Raw genomic sequence first — 16,571 nt, 5'->3', positions numbered from 1 at the left:
GTTTTACCTTCTCCCTTGCACCAGGCCCTTTTTGTGACTTAAGTCATGACCACTACAGAAGTCTAGTCATTTATGTGTTTGTTTTGCTAGCTTAACAAATCTCTGGCTGTCATTGCTGTGAGCCAGATCACACAACTGCGTGTTGATAATCTCTCAGGAAATCACGCTGTGATTATTTCCTCAGTATCGCAGGGGAACACATTAACTTGCAGGACTGTTCCCTACAAAGAGTCACAGCATAGGGTCCCACAGCATTTCCAAAACTGTCCTGCAAGGTCAGAGATTTCAAGAGCAAAAACGCAGAGCTGCTACCAGAATACACTGCTAGACGACTGACATCCCAGTCTCACTTCCAGCCAAACCCACAGAAAGATCTTCAAACGGGCATTAATGAGTGCCATCCGGACGCTAAAGCACATCTGCTCTTTAAAACAGCCTAGGACCCAGGAAAAAGTGATTCTGTTTTGCCCGCTTCTAGAATTTGGGCACTTTCTGTAACAAAAATGAAACTACCCTACTCATTTCCTGGGATCTGTAAAATTTGGACTTCGATAGGTATTTCTAGTACACTCACTCTTAAAACTACACCAACCGTTCCCATGTTAGCATGGGGGCAAAGGAGAGAGAATCAGGAGATTCACCACGAGATACCACCCCAGGGAACAAGTAATGAGAATTCGTGGAGCAAAATCGGTGTCATCTCCAAAGGAGAACTGGGAGGAATATAACGAAGTCATCCACAAAACTGGCCACAGCATATATTAGCAAACAATTCGCTGTTATCCCTACAGATGACTTGCTTAATAAAAAAGGCTTAAGAAAACGATAGAGGCAGAACAAGCCAACAAAACCCACAGCCGTGGCTCATTTGCTCCATCGCCCGGGCTGCAGCACCATCTCGTGGAAGCCTTGCGATCCCGCAGTCACGCTGCCTTTCCTGCCTGCAAAACGCTGCCCCTCTCCTATCTTTATTTCCTAAACAATTAACTCATTAGCTATCTGTTAGCAGATAAGGAGGCAAGCAATCTTTAATTAGCCAAGTTCGTACCATACTCTCAAAACTGGTTCCTCCCCCTTTGAAGAGCAGATACTTTAGCCCTTGTTTTCAGGGTGGCAGGTGGGATTTCAGGTACCCCGAGAAGCTGTGACCTGACCCACCGCTATCACCGCTGCCGGCTCCAGCAAGACATGCTGCTGAAAAGCTTTTAACAGGCCCACTCCAAAATAATTTCCCCAAGGCTGCAAGAAACTACCCTTTCTTTTCCTGTGTATAGGAAATAACTGAAATAATCTCCAATTCAAGCTGCAGAAGCAAACACACACTTTCTTATTTTACTGAGACTTCATTTATTTTCTTCTGGCAGAAGACTGGCCGTACATCAGATATGCCTGGCACAAGGGCAGAGATCGCCCCTGGGAATGTATCGCTGACAAACTTCAGCCTGAGCTGCAGTAAGACAGGATGGGTATGACTGGTAATGAACAATTGCTAATATAAGCAATAGCGAATGCTCTAACATTGGATGCAATATACTTTTCCAGTAGAATACTGTTTTCTTCACATACATAATTTTTAACACCAATCCAAAGAAAATGAGGAGTTCAATGAGTGGATCAAATCACCAAAGCCTTCTGGTTTAGTCAATTAATTTCTTGATTTGGTCAATATAAAGAAAAGGAGCTGTTAAACTTTATTTTATATGCAATTTTACTTGCTGTGAAGTAACTGAAATTGCAGGTAGAGGTACAATAGCAAAATAGCTTCTAGATTTCAGTAATGGGGTGGGGGAGGCAAAATAAACAAGAGTCTATAGAAATAGAGTAGGCTTTTTAGAAAAATATGTTGCTAAATACCTTTTGAAATTCTATGACAATTGTACCCTTACTCTAAATATAAAAAAGTAACTTTAAAGTTATCTCTAAAAAGATATTTAGACTTTATATAAAACTCTCTCATCTATACATTGTGGAGTATTATTAAGACCTGGAATTCCACAGTTATCAAATCTTAGTAAACTCTTCAATAGTGGTACAACAAGGAGCATTACCTATTACTGAAAGTTACAAGCAACAAATTGAGGTTATAGTTGTAAAACACAGTGGAAGTCAACAATTAGAAGGATGCTTTATAACAACCTGGGGCCACCTTTCACAGAGAGGACCTCAGAAGAGGATGAATATGAAAATATGTTTCATGACTCCTTTGTGTTCATCTGCATTTGGTAGAAAGTCCACCAAGAGCCAAGGAGGCTGGAGGCAGTGATGGTGCACGGATCAGTTCTGTCACGCAGGATCACGACAGTTCTGGCAGGTCTGTAATCCTGGTTTCTGTACTGTCAACAAATATTTACAGTCATGTATATTTTACAGTCACCTTATTTTCCAACAGGAATATTATTAATTTCACATTCATCTTATGAAGACAGAGGAAAACTCCAACCAGAGATTAGCAGGAACCTTTGCAGAAAGCTTCCTGAGGTGTGCTGAACTGTTCGCTACCTCGTTCGTTAGAATGGCATGTAGTTATAACAATGAAGTATGAGAGGGGCTATTTGCTTCCTTCGCACATGGAATAAAGTCTGTTCACTGGTGAGGTGAGATGAATATAATTGTTCTCTTACCATCTGCACAATTAATTCTGCTTACAATGTTAACCAAAGAAATGGGAAAGGCAGACTCCCATTACAAGGGGTAATAACACTCCAGAGGACACGGATTAAAACTGAGCCTGGATAATGTCAATTTATAAGAAAATTAATTTCTACTTATTTTTGGAATCGTTCTTTGAAAACTACATTTCAGTAAATCTTGTTCTTCTACTGGCTCTTAAGCAGTATATTAAATTGTCTATGCAATAATAATAATAAACTGCCTATGCAAGGCATTTCTTTCTTTTAAATGCTATGAAACCAACATCCTTCAGCTATGAAAACAGAACACCTATTTCAACATGCACTGGATAGACCAGCATAACTAGTAAATAACTAGGATATAGTCGAATATAGAGATCAGTGAACAAAGCACAAAGAAACATGAATTTTAACTCCTAAGCTATCCAGTAATCCCAAAGCACGTGTTCCAGCAAACATAAAATATTCTCAGCATCAGAGCATAATATTCTCAGCATCAGAGCATTCTTTGAGCAACAGTGCCAGAGCATCAGCTGCAATTCCCAGGAATAACAGCAAAAACATCAGGTGCAGGGGTCCAGCTAACAAAAAGCAACAGAAAATATACAGTGCAAACATTTTAAATGTTTTCTATCAGCACAGAGAGGAATTTAAATTAAATTAGAATGTCTCGGATATTAAGCTATTTTAAGAATGCACACAATTAAGAAATTTAGGTGGTATTCAATAGGAGTTTAATCTTTTGGACCACAGGCCTTACTCAAGTGATACCCTTACACTACTTAGTTCTAAACCAAACAAAACAATACCACAGACTTAAAAAAAAGTCAAATTCAGTTAACAAGAATCAAAATCAGAAAAAAGCGCTAAACCCTTTAACGCAGTTTGACTGTTTCTATACAAAACAAAAAAAAACCCAAAGTAAATCCCCTCATGTAGCTAATAAAAAAAAATCTCTAATCAAATTAATAAAACTTTTTTCACGAAGATTTGAGATCTGTTACTTCATCAATACCAAGTGTTAATAAGCAGCAACTTTTGCTTCTTCTAGACAGTAATTCCTTAAACCTGCAGCATTTTATTTATCTCAGAACTAGAAAGGATGACTTGCTATACTTGCTTGAGATGTAAAGAATACTTTTTAAGATCAACTTTGGCCCTTTTGGATTCTACAGAATGTCAACCCCCCCGCCCAAATTTTCTTTAACAAAATAAATGAAAGGGAAGAAAGAAAGTATCTATTTCAACTATTAGTAAGAAAAGCATCCTTAAAGTGTTCTAACAAATTTTCTTCAATGCTGTTGGAACATCACAGAGAAAGGATAATCCTGCAGCAAAATCCTTAAACTACGAACATCAAAGCAAGAGACCATATGGCATACCAGCACCCCTTAAAAAAGGGAAGGGGAGTCACAACATCCTTACCCTTACAACCATACAAGATTGAATCATTTGTTCCATGTGTTCACTTTCTTATATGCGTAGAGAAGGAAATACTACATTTTTCTCAGAATAGCTATGAGGTGAGTCTAACACTGAAATTAAAAAAAAAAAAATAAAAAATCAACAAAATGCACATTATGAGCTTTGCACCTTTACATTATGCATGTTAAATGCATTTTGCCCAAGGATTTGGGACCTTTGTTTTGCCCAGTAAGTAAAAAGGTTTATTTCAAATTACTTCTCTCTTGGATGAGAGTAATTAAAACCCAGACCACTGAAAGCAGAAACAACGAAAGGGCCAGGCCTGTAAATTCCAGCTCTCCTCCTCCTCTTCCTACCACTACATCTCTTTTAAAAGTTTCTCCTGTACACATAGCATCCTTCCAGAACTTTGTTTTGGGAGCAAAAACAGATGACAAAATGCATGACTATTTGAAGCCACAACAGCTACTTTTAAATAGACCATCTCTCCACTACGCAAGGCCCAACACAGCCACTAATCATGCATTAATGCAATATTGCCTCAATACAAGTTGGCTTCACAGGAAAAGAAACACACCAGTAATTCTGAACATGGCAAAATATTATTAACTACCAGTATTAATCTATATTAAGTTTAAGGGTTATCTTGGGTGGGGAAGGTAGAGCTTAAAATCTTCCTTGGATTTCTTGACCAAAATCCAACATCTCGTACTAATCATGTACCTGTGCTTGTACTTGCAAACAAAGTGCCAGGAGCTGTACTAGTAGGGAGTTTTCCATTATTTAGCTGCTTCACTCTTTTCAGGTGAGACTTCCCATTGTAATGAACTTGAGCTTGTGCTGCAGAGTTCAGCTGTATATTGCACACTTCGCAGAAGGAAAACAGTATCTTCTTTTTTTCTTTGCTTAATTGATAGTCCTGTCTGTCATTCCTCAGTCCTTTTTCTTCAAAGCCCCGTAGAACAGCTGGTTGATTCATAATCCCATCTTCAAAGATGTGGTCAGGACTTAATGGACGCTTCATACCTACAAAGCAAACCGACAAAATTGTTACTAGAAGCCAACTAATAATGCTTACTAGTAAACCAGCATTTTCTTTTTTAAAATGCTATACAACATAAACCAAAGACCAGTTCCAACAAACAAGGTTCCAAATTGCAGAGGCATTGCTTAATAGAAAAATACACACATTTGTGACACACCGCAGAGCTCAGAAATAATAAGTTGGCCATATATCAGTCTGTGCACAACAACAACTCACAGCTCATTATTTTGTTCTGCAAGCTCTCTATTTTAAAGCAGGTTTATTATCGCATGTCTAGCAGAAGTTAAGATTACTTTCAAATATATTTCCTCCACCTCACTAAACGCTGGTTCCAGAGCTTTTCACTTTCCAGTGCCCATAGCAGCACCCACTGCCTCAAATGCAGTTATTCAACAAAAAGGATGCTGACAAGAGGTGTTACTGAAACACTAGAAGACAGCAGACTGTTCAAGTGAGACTAATGAATACTTTCCACTTCTATATACACCCAAATCTTCAGCCTTCATACAAGCATTAAGATGTTGTCTATAGTAGTCCATTAATACCTTCACAATTAAAACTATTACACAGAGAAATGCCAGCTAGAAGTTAGTCTTGTGGGAGCTACACAAATACACAGTAAATGACAGTCCCTGAACGACAATCCAAGAGCCTGAAATATGCACTTGTCCCTAGAGAATAAACACCTCACATGATAAATGAACCAAGCTGCACAAAAAACAGTTTTATATATTGGGGGGTGGGGGGTGTAGGTGTGTATTTTATTTAAGGTATGCTGCTAAACCAGTAGAGAAGGGGGGGGGCCTCTTTGTAAGGGGGAGAAGGGTCTAAGGTAACTCAAATAGAAAACATTTCTGTTTTCTTGGCTAAACAACTTAGTGCTGTTTACACTTTACTCTTTCCCCCCACGACCCAAATACCCTGGATCAGCCAAAGGCTGGTTCAGGGAGCTGTGCAGAAGAGCAGCTCTTTCCAGGCAAGACTGCACCTATATTCAGCTTTCAGAAGTAAAGAGGCTTCAAATGCAAAGTCCCTTTTTCAGCCCAGGAACCAGAGCAGCACAGATCTTCGTGTGCACCTACCACCCTGTTAGGCAGGAGGGATGATAGAAACCGCACCTCCACGCACACAAAATGAAACACAAGAACAGTCATAGCAATCCTCCCCAAAACAGTGTAGTATTCACAAGCAATACTAGAATACTCCTCTCGTTATTCAGACAAGTGTATCACCAGAAGAAAGTCTGTTTGGTTCTTTGGCTCAGGTATGTAAATGGAAACAACTTCAGAAATAGGTTATTTACAGAGTCATTTATATGGTAAGATGGAGTATTTCATCACATTCCTAACTCTAGCCCATGCTTAAAGTTTTAGTATTTGTACAGATTCCTCCTCAAGCATGATTCACCGATCAAGTATACTAAATAAAGTTCATAGTCATATTTGTTTCATATAACTGACAGTCCTGTCATCAAATAAACAAAAAACATAATCAATACATTCATTAAGATATACATCAAATCAAATATTAAAACAAAAAATAATTATTAAAAATAATTGTAGGGAACAGGTACCTAATTGCTTTTAAAAACAAAATACTAGTGATCCTGAAAACCTAGGCTAGACACTGTCACACTAAATCATTTAAGCTTAAGTATCATATTTCAAGGCAAGCAACCAAGATCCTCGACTCAGCTGAGCTTAGATGACATTTTCATCTGAAAATTTAATCTGCTTAGAGCTTTGGTATTTGTTACTTTTCAATGTATTTTTTAAACCATAAATAACCTCCCCTACTCCCTTTGTTTTCTCTATATTTTTACTTCAACAGCGCTGTTGTAGTTTTTGTTCCCTGAAGTAACAGGTTTTGAAATAAAAGTATTTTTATATTACATTGTTTTAGATGCTATAAACATATAAACATAATTATTTAACAATAAAATAGGTAACAGTTTAGAAATCCTGACTGGTCAGAAATCTTATCAGTTTGATTGCAGAAAGCAAATAACAATTCAAAATATAATTCAGTAATCATTTCAATAATCTATAAGATCTTAATGAAACTCAGTTGGTTTGGATACACTTAAAAGTGGCAGAGGCAAACATCTGCATTAGGAAGCTGTGTGGACCAGAAGGCAGACTGATGGAGCAGACAGCTGCTGCTGAGTACCTGTAACAGCACCAGAACCTTTCAAAGGGGGTTCATTGTGGAAAGCACCAGCCTGGTACTGCATTAGCCCATTATCACTGCAGCGTGAGACACATACACTCCTGGACTGCACGTTTTTGTTTACTTTCATCCAAAAGAACAAAACCTTTCAGTTGGTAAAGTCTGAGACTGCTGAAAAAGCAGGGTAAGTGGAGAAAATCAGAACACTTGCCTCAAAAGTGCACTCCTGACATGACCAAAATGTTTTTAATATGGACACACCCAGAAAGAACAACTGAGTGCAGCAAGGACTCAGACACTGCACCTACACCCTAAGGCATCCCAGCTGCAGTCTAGAAAGAAAATTAACCTCCAAAGAAAAAGAAATCACTGTCCAAGTTTCACTTTTGTTCTTACAAACAAAACAGTTTTAAAATCACTTTTACTGCACAGTACTGTCTTAGTTGCATTGACACAGGACAAATGAGTCCTTAAAGCAATCTCTTGCTACTAATTCAAGAATTAAAAACCACAAACTGAAATTTTAAAATAACCCTGATTGCCTAAAGCTCTGCATCTAAATTAAAAGGTGACCTGATTATAAGCAGCACTGACCTCCCAACAACTGATGGAAGCAGCAGATGCAAAGCACTGCTGAAAAAATACCTACATTAAGCATCTGAAACTTTGGCTTTAGCAGGGCTTGCAGCAGCATACTCTGACCGGTCTGACCCTGGAGAGGACCTGTACATGCAGCCAGAGACCAAACCACGCTAGCCCCCAGAAGTCTGCCTGTTCCTGCACAGAAATCTCAGCCCTCATCTTCCTGGGATTTGAGAGACCTGAGCATTTGGTATGGCAAACCATCTGTGTTTAGAAGGGACTGGACAAGGCTTTTCAAAGTGCTTAAGAAGAAAATGCTGGTGGCAGACACCCACTGAGATTTTACAGTATGCACATCCTTCACACAGTAATACAGCTTTTACTGTAACTGATCACTTATTGTGGTGTATGTATTTGTTCAAAAAAGAAAAAGGTTATTACATGAATTTTAAAGACAAATGGGACTTTTGTCTCCTTCCTTTCTTCTTTAAAGTTAGGGTTGGAAAAACACACCTTGAAAAATCTCTGCTGAAACGTCCTGGCTCTAGAATATACAGAACAAGTACAGTTCTGCATTGAGTCAGTGTTAAGAATCTCACCAGGAATGCAATTTACTTTGTAAGAGGTAACCTTTCTTTAGAAGGCTATCTGAAGGCTTTACACTTTTATGAAAGAAACTTGTACATATGCATTAAATCGTAATCTAGAAAAACCACAAACCAAAAAACTTGAGCATTCTTCCTATTCTCTACATTTCCTAGTCACTCAAATTTATGCAAGCATGAATCTGGCAAGTGTCGTCGTCTTTTTCCTTCAAAAAGAGCTTTTCACTGCAGACAGATTTTGAAGAGTTCTGGATGGTACTTATGATCTGACTTACCGGGAGTCAAATATGAAATGGGGCCATTTCATTCCTCAGGCTTACACATAGCTCAATAACATATCATGTAACAGAAGCAGCTACTTGAGACTACACTCAGTGAACTGAGAATAGAGACATTACATGATCATTATATTCTGCAAAATCAAAAAAATCATTTAGAGTAATAGTTATAGATGGGATTGTGAAGTATTTAGAAGTAGGTTTAAGACTAAAAAGAAGAATATGAGTTCATTAAAAGGGAGAAAGGATGGACATTTTCACATGGGGAAAACATAATAGATCAATCCTGCAAGCTCCCACTTTTGTATAACCTGGATACAGCACAGTATAAGCCAAGTCGCAGCAGCAGCTGATACGTAACAATATCCACAAATTAAAATGTCCCATACAAAAAGGACATGATTCTGTGAATAACACTGGAGCGACACACACATTACAAAGGTAGTGCTATATCACTGTAGCTGTATTTACTCAACGACTTAGAGGACTAGACCCAATTAAAAACTGAAAAGTGAGAATGTGAAAACAAGGGAAAAAAAAAAGCAGGAAACAAAGAGCATCCAAGTATGTTAGAAAACATCCAGCTGAAATGATTCAGAAAAATCTAAGTCCATAAAGGGATTATATGCCATATTCATCTTTCACAGGTATTTGACAGTCTGCTTCTTTCTCTTGCAAAAGTAAGTTCTGATTCAAACCAGATATACTCATTTTTACCCTGATCAAAATCATAAGAGGAAGCAATGCAAGTATAAGAGCTTTTCAAGTGTTTGACATAAGCTGTTACCAGACTAAACAAGTCATCCCCCCATCACGTTTCCTCCCCAGTACACAGAACTGATCTATCCAAATAGATTCTGCAAGCAATACTGGAGCAAGAATAAATTAGTGATTTATGACACCACATTAAAATTCTCAGGTGTCATGAGATACCCTGTTAGGATTTCTGAAACCACATCTTCTCAGCCTCTTGCAGCTGGCAAAGAAATCTAAGCATGGACATCCTTTGTACTTGAAGCTCAAGGCAATTAGCCTTTCAATTTAGCTAATTTACTTTTAAACAGACTTGTGCTTTCAGAGGAGCTACAAAGAAGTATTATATATAGTACACTGCTGTAGGTGAGAATGTGCAAATCTTTACTCAAAGGAAATAAGCTTTGGTTATCCTAATGAATTAGTGATGGTTACACGAAGCATTCTTTTCCTGAGTGCTGGTCTAAACTTTTGCAATGCCCATTCCTAATTAGTTGATACTTCAAAGAATCACTATGCTGGAAATGTAATTAGACTGCCGTCCCTCTGTGAATCTATGCCAGGTAAGCAAAATAGAAAACATATTTTAACAACTTACATATGGGCAAAGAGCATTTTCTCCTTTAGCCTTTGGAAATAGTCAAATGAGTTATGGAAGACACAGGAACAAATATAAAAATTAACTGGCTTTCTATATCGTTACATTTCCAAAAAGGTTCGTTCAGACAAAGGGGGGGGCTGGGGAGAGAGACCCAAGACTAAGCCTTGTGCTGTACACCTCTTAAGCACCTCCTATGGGGAAAAATTATCTATGCAGATGGACCAGTGAAGTCTGCATGCATGCCTTAAGAGCTGTGGTCTTGCACTGAAGCAAGTATGATTCCATAGTTCCTCATCTCTGCCATAAAACACTCACATGCACACACAAGGAAAAAAAAAAAAAAAAAAGAAAAAAGAGAAAACAACCAGCTTGAATACCTCCAGAGCATTATTTAAAAGAAACCCACTAGAGCTGCTTTTGGGAAGCCTTATGACCTTTCTTATATTTTTAGATAGTATTTCCCAAACATAGATAAACTATCAAGAGGCATATGGTTTGCACCATCTGGGCAACAAGTTCTATTGGGATACTGTGGTGAACAGCATATGCATAGTGCCTTGTGCGCAGTATCCTACAGTGTTAAAAAAGCACTAGAGACTATTTTGAAGCCAACCTTGAAAAATCCCCCATATGTTTAAGGGACCAGTTTTCTTTCAGAAGTGTTCCTTTTTCTATCAGTACAAATCAAATCAGAGAACTGCCATGTTTAATCTTCATCTTGTTCTGAAATTCCTCAAGGAGACATCATATTTGGCAATGTTTCCACCTGTCAAACTATTTATTACCCATCCATACACATCCGATCAACTCTTATTTCTTTCATCTCTGCTCACAAAGCACATAGTATGTTTTAATTCAAAGTTACAGTAAAAACTGGATAGTTCAGAAAAGTAAATATATTTTTATTCCTTGTGACAGATAAAGAATAATCAGTTAATCATGATACGCTGACCAAACCGGGTTAAGTAATTTTTTCGCCTGTATTTTGATGCTGGTTTATCAATGCAAAGAATAGGAAGTCAGCTTGCTATTCCTGTGCATGAAAAGTTTTGAATGGTGTAGTATGACAAATGGCTGACAGCCTCTTCACTAACACGTTTTAGAGCATTTAACATTTGAACGAGATTCTCTTTAAACTACAAAAACAGATGGTTGTTTCACAACACAAACATTAGCTGTTCAGTACAAGGTAATTCAGAAAACTGAAAACATTCAAGTAGCTAGTATTTTGCTTTGTTCTACCAGCCTTGAAATTGTCCATGTTAAGGAAACCTAAAATTAGACCTACTGTACTAGACTGTGAGCCTAGCTAAACTGGAGTAAATAAAATCACTCTGAACTGAGATTATCACAGACTGCAGTTGCATGTGCCCATGTTTGTAGCTAGCTCTAATTATAAGGTTGATCCTTTCCTCCTTAGCCCCTATACTTACAGATTTCTAGCATTCTTAACATTAACAAGAACAGATTTACACATCGACTTATTTGCCAGAGAGATATACCCTCACCTGACATAACATATCTGACTGCTGCCAAGAAGGTTAATCAAGTTTGGAGTCCAGACAGCTATATTGGATTATGCTTCAAGAGGAACAGACAGTTTTCCAGCATTATCGTAACATGATTTTGCTTGATGAACCATTTGACAAGTTGGTGCTTTCTACTCGGGAATCTGTCATTAAGCCATTACTTACCTTCAGTTAACTTGCACTCTACTTTAAGTACTCTTACCTAATTATAGAAGAACATTTAGATGCCCAGAGTGTCCAGTGCATGGTTGTATATGTCATCTTAGACTTTTGTCCTCCCCTACCACATGCGTAAGTCTATCAGAGAGAATAGACCTGCCAGGAAAATGGCTACTCAGCTCCCTCAGCTTTCTCCATCAACAAGCCTGTTGAATAAATCCATACAACATTCCTGATAACCACACTGCCACCCCTAGCATGTTGTCTGCAACACATTCAATCAGATACCACATAGTCCAGTCTTTGTGCTTCAGTGGCCTCATAAACAAAAAAGAGTCCACGACATACCAAACGTCACTGATTGTCAGTATTGGGTCATATTTACATCTTATTTCATCCAGGAACTCTAGTTTTCTATCAAAGACCTAAACCCCAAGTATTCTGTGTTTCTAAAACAACACCCAGGAAGGAGGAAAAAACCCACAAAAATATAGACAGACTTAAATGAGTTCTTTGTTGGACAAAGCCAGGATTAAAACATCTCGTGCCAAAATGACAAGCAGCCAGCAAAAAAATAGTAATAATTAAAAAAATAGGTGGGATGCTTTTAAAAGGTTAAATGCGAAAAGTACAAGTCATTTTAATAGCAACTCCTCAAAAAGTAGATCAAAATTTTAAAAAGCTTATTTTTTCCAAGTAGAAATGAACAGTGAGTTTTCTTAAGTGTATTCCCAATTTTGCCCATTTTCATAATCTGCTTCCCTGAGACTAGGGAACTGTCTTATCAATTACTAATTTAATAAAATAAATTGAATGATATTGTCTCTAAGATAATTTTCTAAGACTATTTCCTAGATCTCTAGACATCTACAAAGTTGCTAGACTGGGTTTTTGATTTGCATCTTTCAAAGTATTGTATCCAAGTATTCTTTTAAATCAAAGGACTCCTCCTGTATTCCTCCATAGAAAAAATATCTACACTGAATAACATAAAACATTAATTAGATGCGTCTCCACCAGATTTTACAACTCAGAAGAGCTGAAAACAAGCTTATAAAAGGAAAATGATGTAGAGGATATAGTTTAAACCTGCCCTTCAACAATAAAGGGACCACAAAAAATTAGGGTTTTTTTAAAGAACAAATTATTTCTATATGGTTTAGAATCATCTCTTAAAACATAAGATAACTTAATATCCACTGTAAAGCAAATGGCTTTTAACTAATTGGAGAACTGATAGAAGATGTAAGGTACTTCTAGTGAAGCATCTATTTTAATTACAGAAAAAAAGTTTTAGGCATGAACTTGCATGAATAAAGATCAAAACCCACTGACATAATGGGAGATTCCCACAGGGTATTTGTACCTGTCTGTTGCTTTATCTTGCTTGAGCATAATCACATTTGAGGAGTAAATAAAGCTTTGGTTTCAGGAAGCAAAATCATTTCATACCTTTCTTAAAAATATTGAGAATTCACCTGAGCATAAAAGGAAGCCATAATGGAAAGCCAGGCACAGTAGACAGCCGTCTTGTTCATATAGCCTAAGTCTGACAACGGTAGGAGCTGAATATAAGTTGTACCGGAAACCATTAATTCAGGATAAAGCCTGGTAATGCTGCAGAAGAGCTCTTGGACACAAGAGCAAGAACTTTGAGGACTGTGCAAAAATAATAGCTGGGCATGAACAAAGAACAAGCTACATTCAGAAATAGTGTGAGACTGAGACACATCAGCTTGCTTGACAGCACTAAGAATATGGAGAAAACCCTGCTCAAAACTGCAAGCATGATCAGTGGCAGTGAACGTCAATCCTAAAGTGCTCCTAAAAAGATGGTCCCAGATTAGTCATCCGTAAGAGACTGTCCATGTAAACTATTGATTCTCTTTTGGAACTGAAAAAATGTTGAAAGCCATGTTCCCTTATAGTACAAAGGTAAAGGGACATAAGATATGTTTTGTCTTATTAACTAATTAAGATTTATGATCAAGTTATAAGAGAATTATCCACCTGGTAGTGACAGACCATAAGAACAGGCAAGGAGATCACCTAGTTTGAAGTCACCTGCAGGAACAGATCAGGTTAAAGTTAGCATTGCCTTGAACGTAACCCTTCACTTCCTGTTTTGCTTGTTTAAAGAAACCACGGATAAGCATATTTTGTGCTGATACTGAACTCAGAGAGGTCTCTGGTGGAGCCGAAGATACGGCCACTCCCGAATTCCTCCTGCCCATACACTGACTTGGCGCAGACCTCTCCTAAACTCAAGCTGCCAGTCACCTCAGGCTTTAAGTGACTGCTCCCTGCAAAATCCATTCTGAATACCTATCTTATTCCACATTAAAATACACATTTCCATTCATAAAAAATGAGCCAGCCTTTTGCTGGTTTTGCTGACTTTTCACACCCTGATCCAGAAATAGCACATGCATGTGCTTCCATGCTGCAGATAATCCACCCTGCTCTCCCCTCAATTAAGAGCCTGTTAGAGTGAGTGCATTTGCTTATACAAATTTGACAAACACTCCTCATTTCTTTGCATTCCAGCCAGTGCAACCATACTATTGCATTAATCTAATTTGGGTTTTATAAACTTTTGGACATACCGCTAACCTTTACATTTTAATTTTAAGCTGAAAGGTAGTACTTGAATTAAGAATTCATGCAGGGTTTTGTTTGGTTTTCTTCCCTTTTATTATTCATTTGTATAAAATCAGTATACTATTTGCATATCATACTTAAGAAGCAAAAACACTTGAAGAGACTCAGATAGTATATTCCCCCTACCCCAAAACCTTCATACAAAAGAACCATTGGCAATTCCAACAGCACTAAACTGCATAAACATTTTAAGCCTCACACTCTTGTAAATATTCTGCACTAAGTATCCTGAAGGTACTGAGAAAAAGAAAAGTCAAGTTAGCTATTTGAATCACTAAAGTAGATGCCATTTTGTTAAACTGTTGCTTCATACCCATTTCAGCAGATACACAGACCAGCTAAGTGCGAATAAAACATAGTTTAACACAAACCAAAACAGATGTCTTAACTGCAATATAAAGCAAATTGCATGATAGATGCACAGATTTCTTCCTATCAAACATGTCTGTACTTGAGACAACCCAGAGCTTCCTATGGGTCCAGCTTTACTATCTAAAATACTCTACATAAAGAACCTGTCACATGAACGACAAGCGACCCTTCCAACCAAAACTGATCTAAGTAGTATTTCTCAAAGCACTTATGTCCGGAAGAGAGGCTTAGTGCGTAAAGCCAGGGACAGAGAGGATGAGGGAGGTGGCCTGTGGGTATCCTCATGGTTCACACTTCTGTCTGTGCATCCCCCACCTGGGAGAAGGGAAAATGGGAGTAGAGGAGGGCCGGAAGATATGCATTTCCACTCCTGCATCTGGAACAAAACTATGGGATGTTGTTTTGCAAGTCATTTTACACCTTTGTGTCCAAATCATCCCCTCCCTTCACCCATCAACTCAGACTACGCTGTCAAAACAAGGGCACATTTTATAGCATGCATTTGTGCTCATTATCAGCATCAGGTATGATCTGATATGAGGCATCTAAACATCATCTCTGACAGTACCTAAGAAACAGAAGAATTTTTTTAGCACAAAAGCACCAAGATTAAAGGTCTGCCAAAATAAGGGCCATTCAAGTTCACCATCAAAATGAACAAACTATGGAAGAATCACCTTACACCCACCCATATTACAGAGAAGGACCTGAGGCACACAATTCAGCTTTTGCTGATTACTGCATGAAGTAAGCTTCTCGCAGTGTTGACTGCATACCAACTGCCGCGCTAACAAGCGGTGTCTTCCTTCGGACATTTACAAACATCAGAATGCTTATTCATGACAGTCCCACATATCATCTGCCATCCCAGATGGTGACTGGTGGGATGCTGATTTTGTCCTAAGGCAGTTACCACCCACCAAGATAGTATATGCAGGGCTAAACAAAAAGCATGTGCCATCTGCTGTCAAGTTTATAAGACTTTTTGAGACATACTAGGTTAGTTTAAGTTTATTTTAGATCAGACAGGTCAGGCTATAGTTCTTTAAATGCCCAATAAAAGAAGGGTAAGTTGCACTGTTACAGCCATGCAGTAAATCAAGAACAAGTTACAATGTGCTGCTGGGCCCACCTCTAAGACCCTGAGAGCAGCAAAGGATTCTCACTGTGATCAGTGGCAAAAGGCACGTACAGCCCACAAGCTCCGAGGGAACCTGAGACCAAGAAGCAAGATGAAATTCTGCAGAACTTACAGATTTCTTTGGCCTGAAGAAATTTTAGAAATTTTGTTTCTTGCTGACACGATGGTTTTTCTGCCTCCTTGCCTTGCATCTCTCTACTGCTATCATTTTGACAGCTGTTCTCTGCCTTATGATTTCTTGCCCAGCCCCAGCTCTTTTCCTACCCCTGTATCTCTGTAGATTCTTATCCTCCTGCTCATGTGCTGTCATACTATATACACATAGAGGAAAAAGTAGTCAATTAAAAAGCAGAACTAGTGTGACATCTTCTGCCTGCCTCACAAACAACATAAACTTCCTCTTACTCACTTCATCTGTCATATCCATTTATAGATGGTTAACAGAGAATACAGCAATTTCCCCAATCTAGGGCCATTAAGCATTCAAACTACATAAAATAATTCTACACATTCTTCTTAAATCATCTAATTAAATCTCTTTTTGTACACTGATAAAGATCTAAAGCAAGCAGAGAAAATAGAAAAACACATCCACCAGTCCATTTTTCTGAACACTTCTAA

The 16,571-nt window shown here is 38.2% G+C and overlaps 1 protein-coding gene across 1 annotated transcript in view; it reads right to left on the bottom strand.

The window, feature by feature from the left end:
- Nucleotides 1-16,571, bottom strand: part of ZNF385B (zinc finger protein 385B) — a 171,541-nt gene that overhangs the window by 134,627 nt on the left and 20,343 nt on the right. The window contains exon 2 of the mRNA XM_050900160.1: nucleotides 4,779-5,081. Within this exon, the coding sequence (XP_050756117.1) occupies nucleotides 4,779-5,079 (301 nt within the window). The 5' untranslated portion in view covers nucleotides 5,080-5,081. The remainder of the gene's footprint in view (nucleotides 1-4,778; nucleotides 5,082-16,571) is intronic.

The sequence above is a fragment of the Gymnogyps californianus genome, chromosome 7 (genome assembly GCF_018139145.2).
Source record: "Gymnogyps californianus isolate 813 chromosome 7, ASM1813914v2, whole genome shotgun sequence".
Taxonomy (NCBI): domain Eukaryota; kingdom Metazoa; phylum Chordata; class Aves; order Accipitriformes; family Cathartidae; genus Gymnogyps; species Gymnogyps californianus.
Note: the sequence above shows the minus strand (reverse complement) of the source record. Positions and strands in the feature narration are given on the sequence as shown.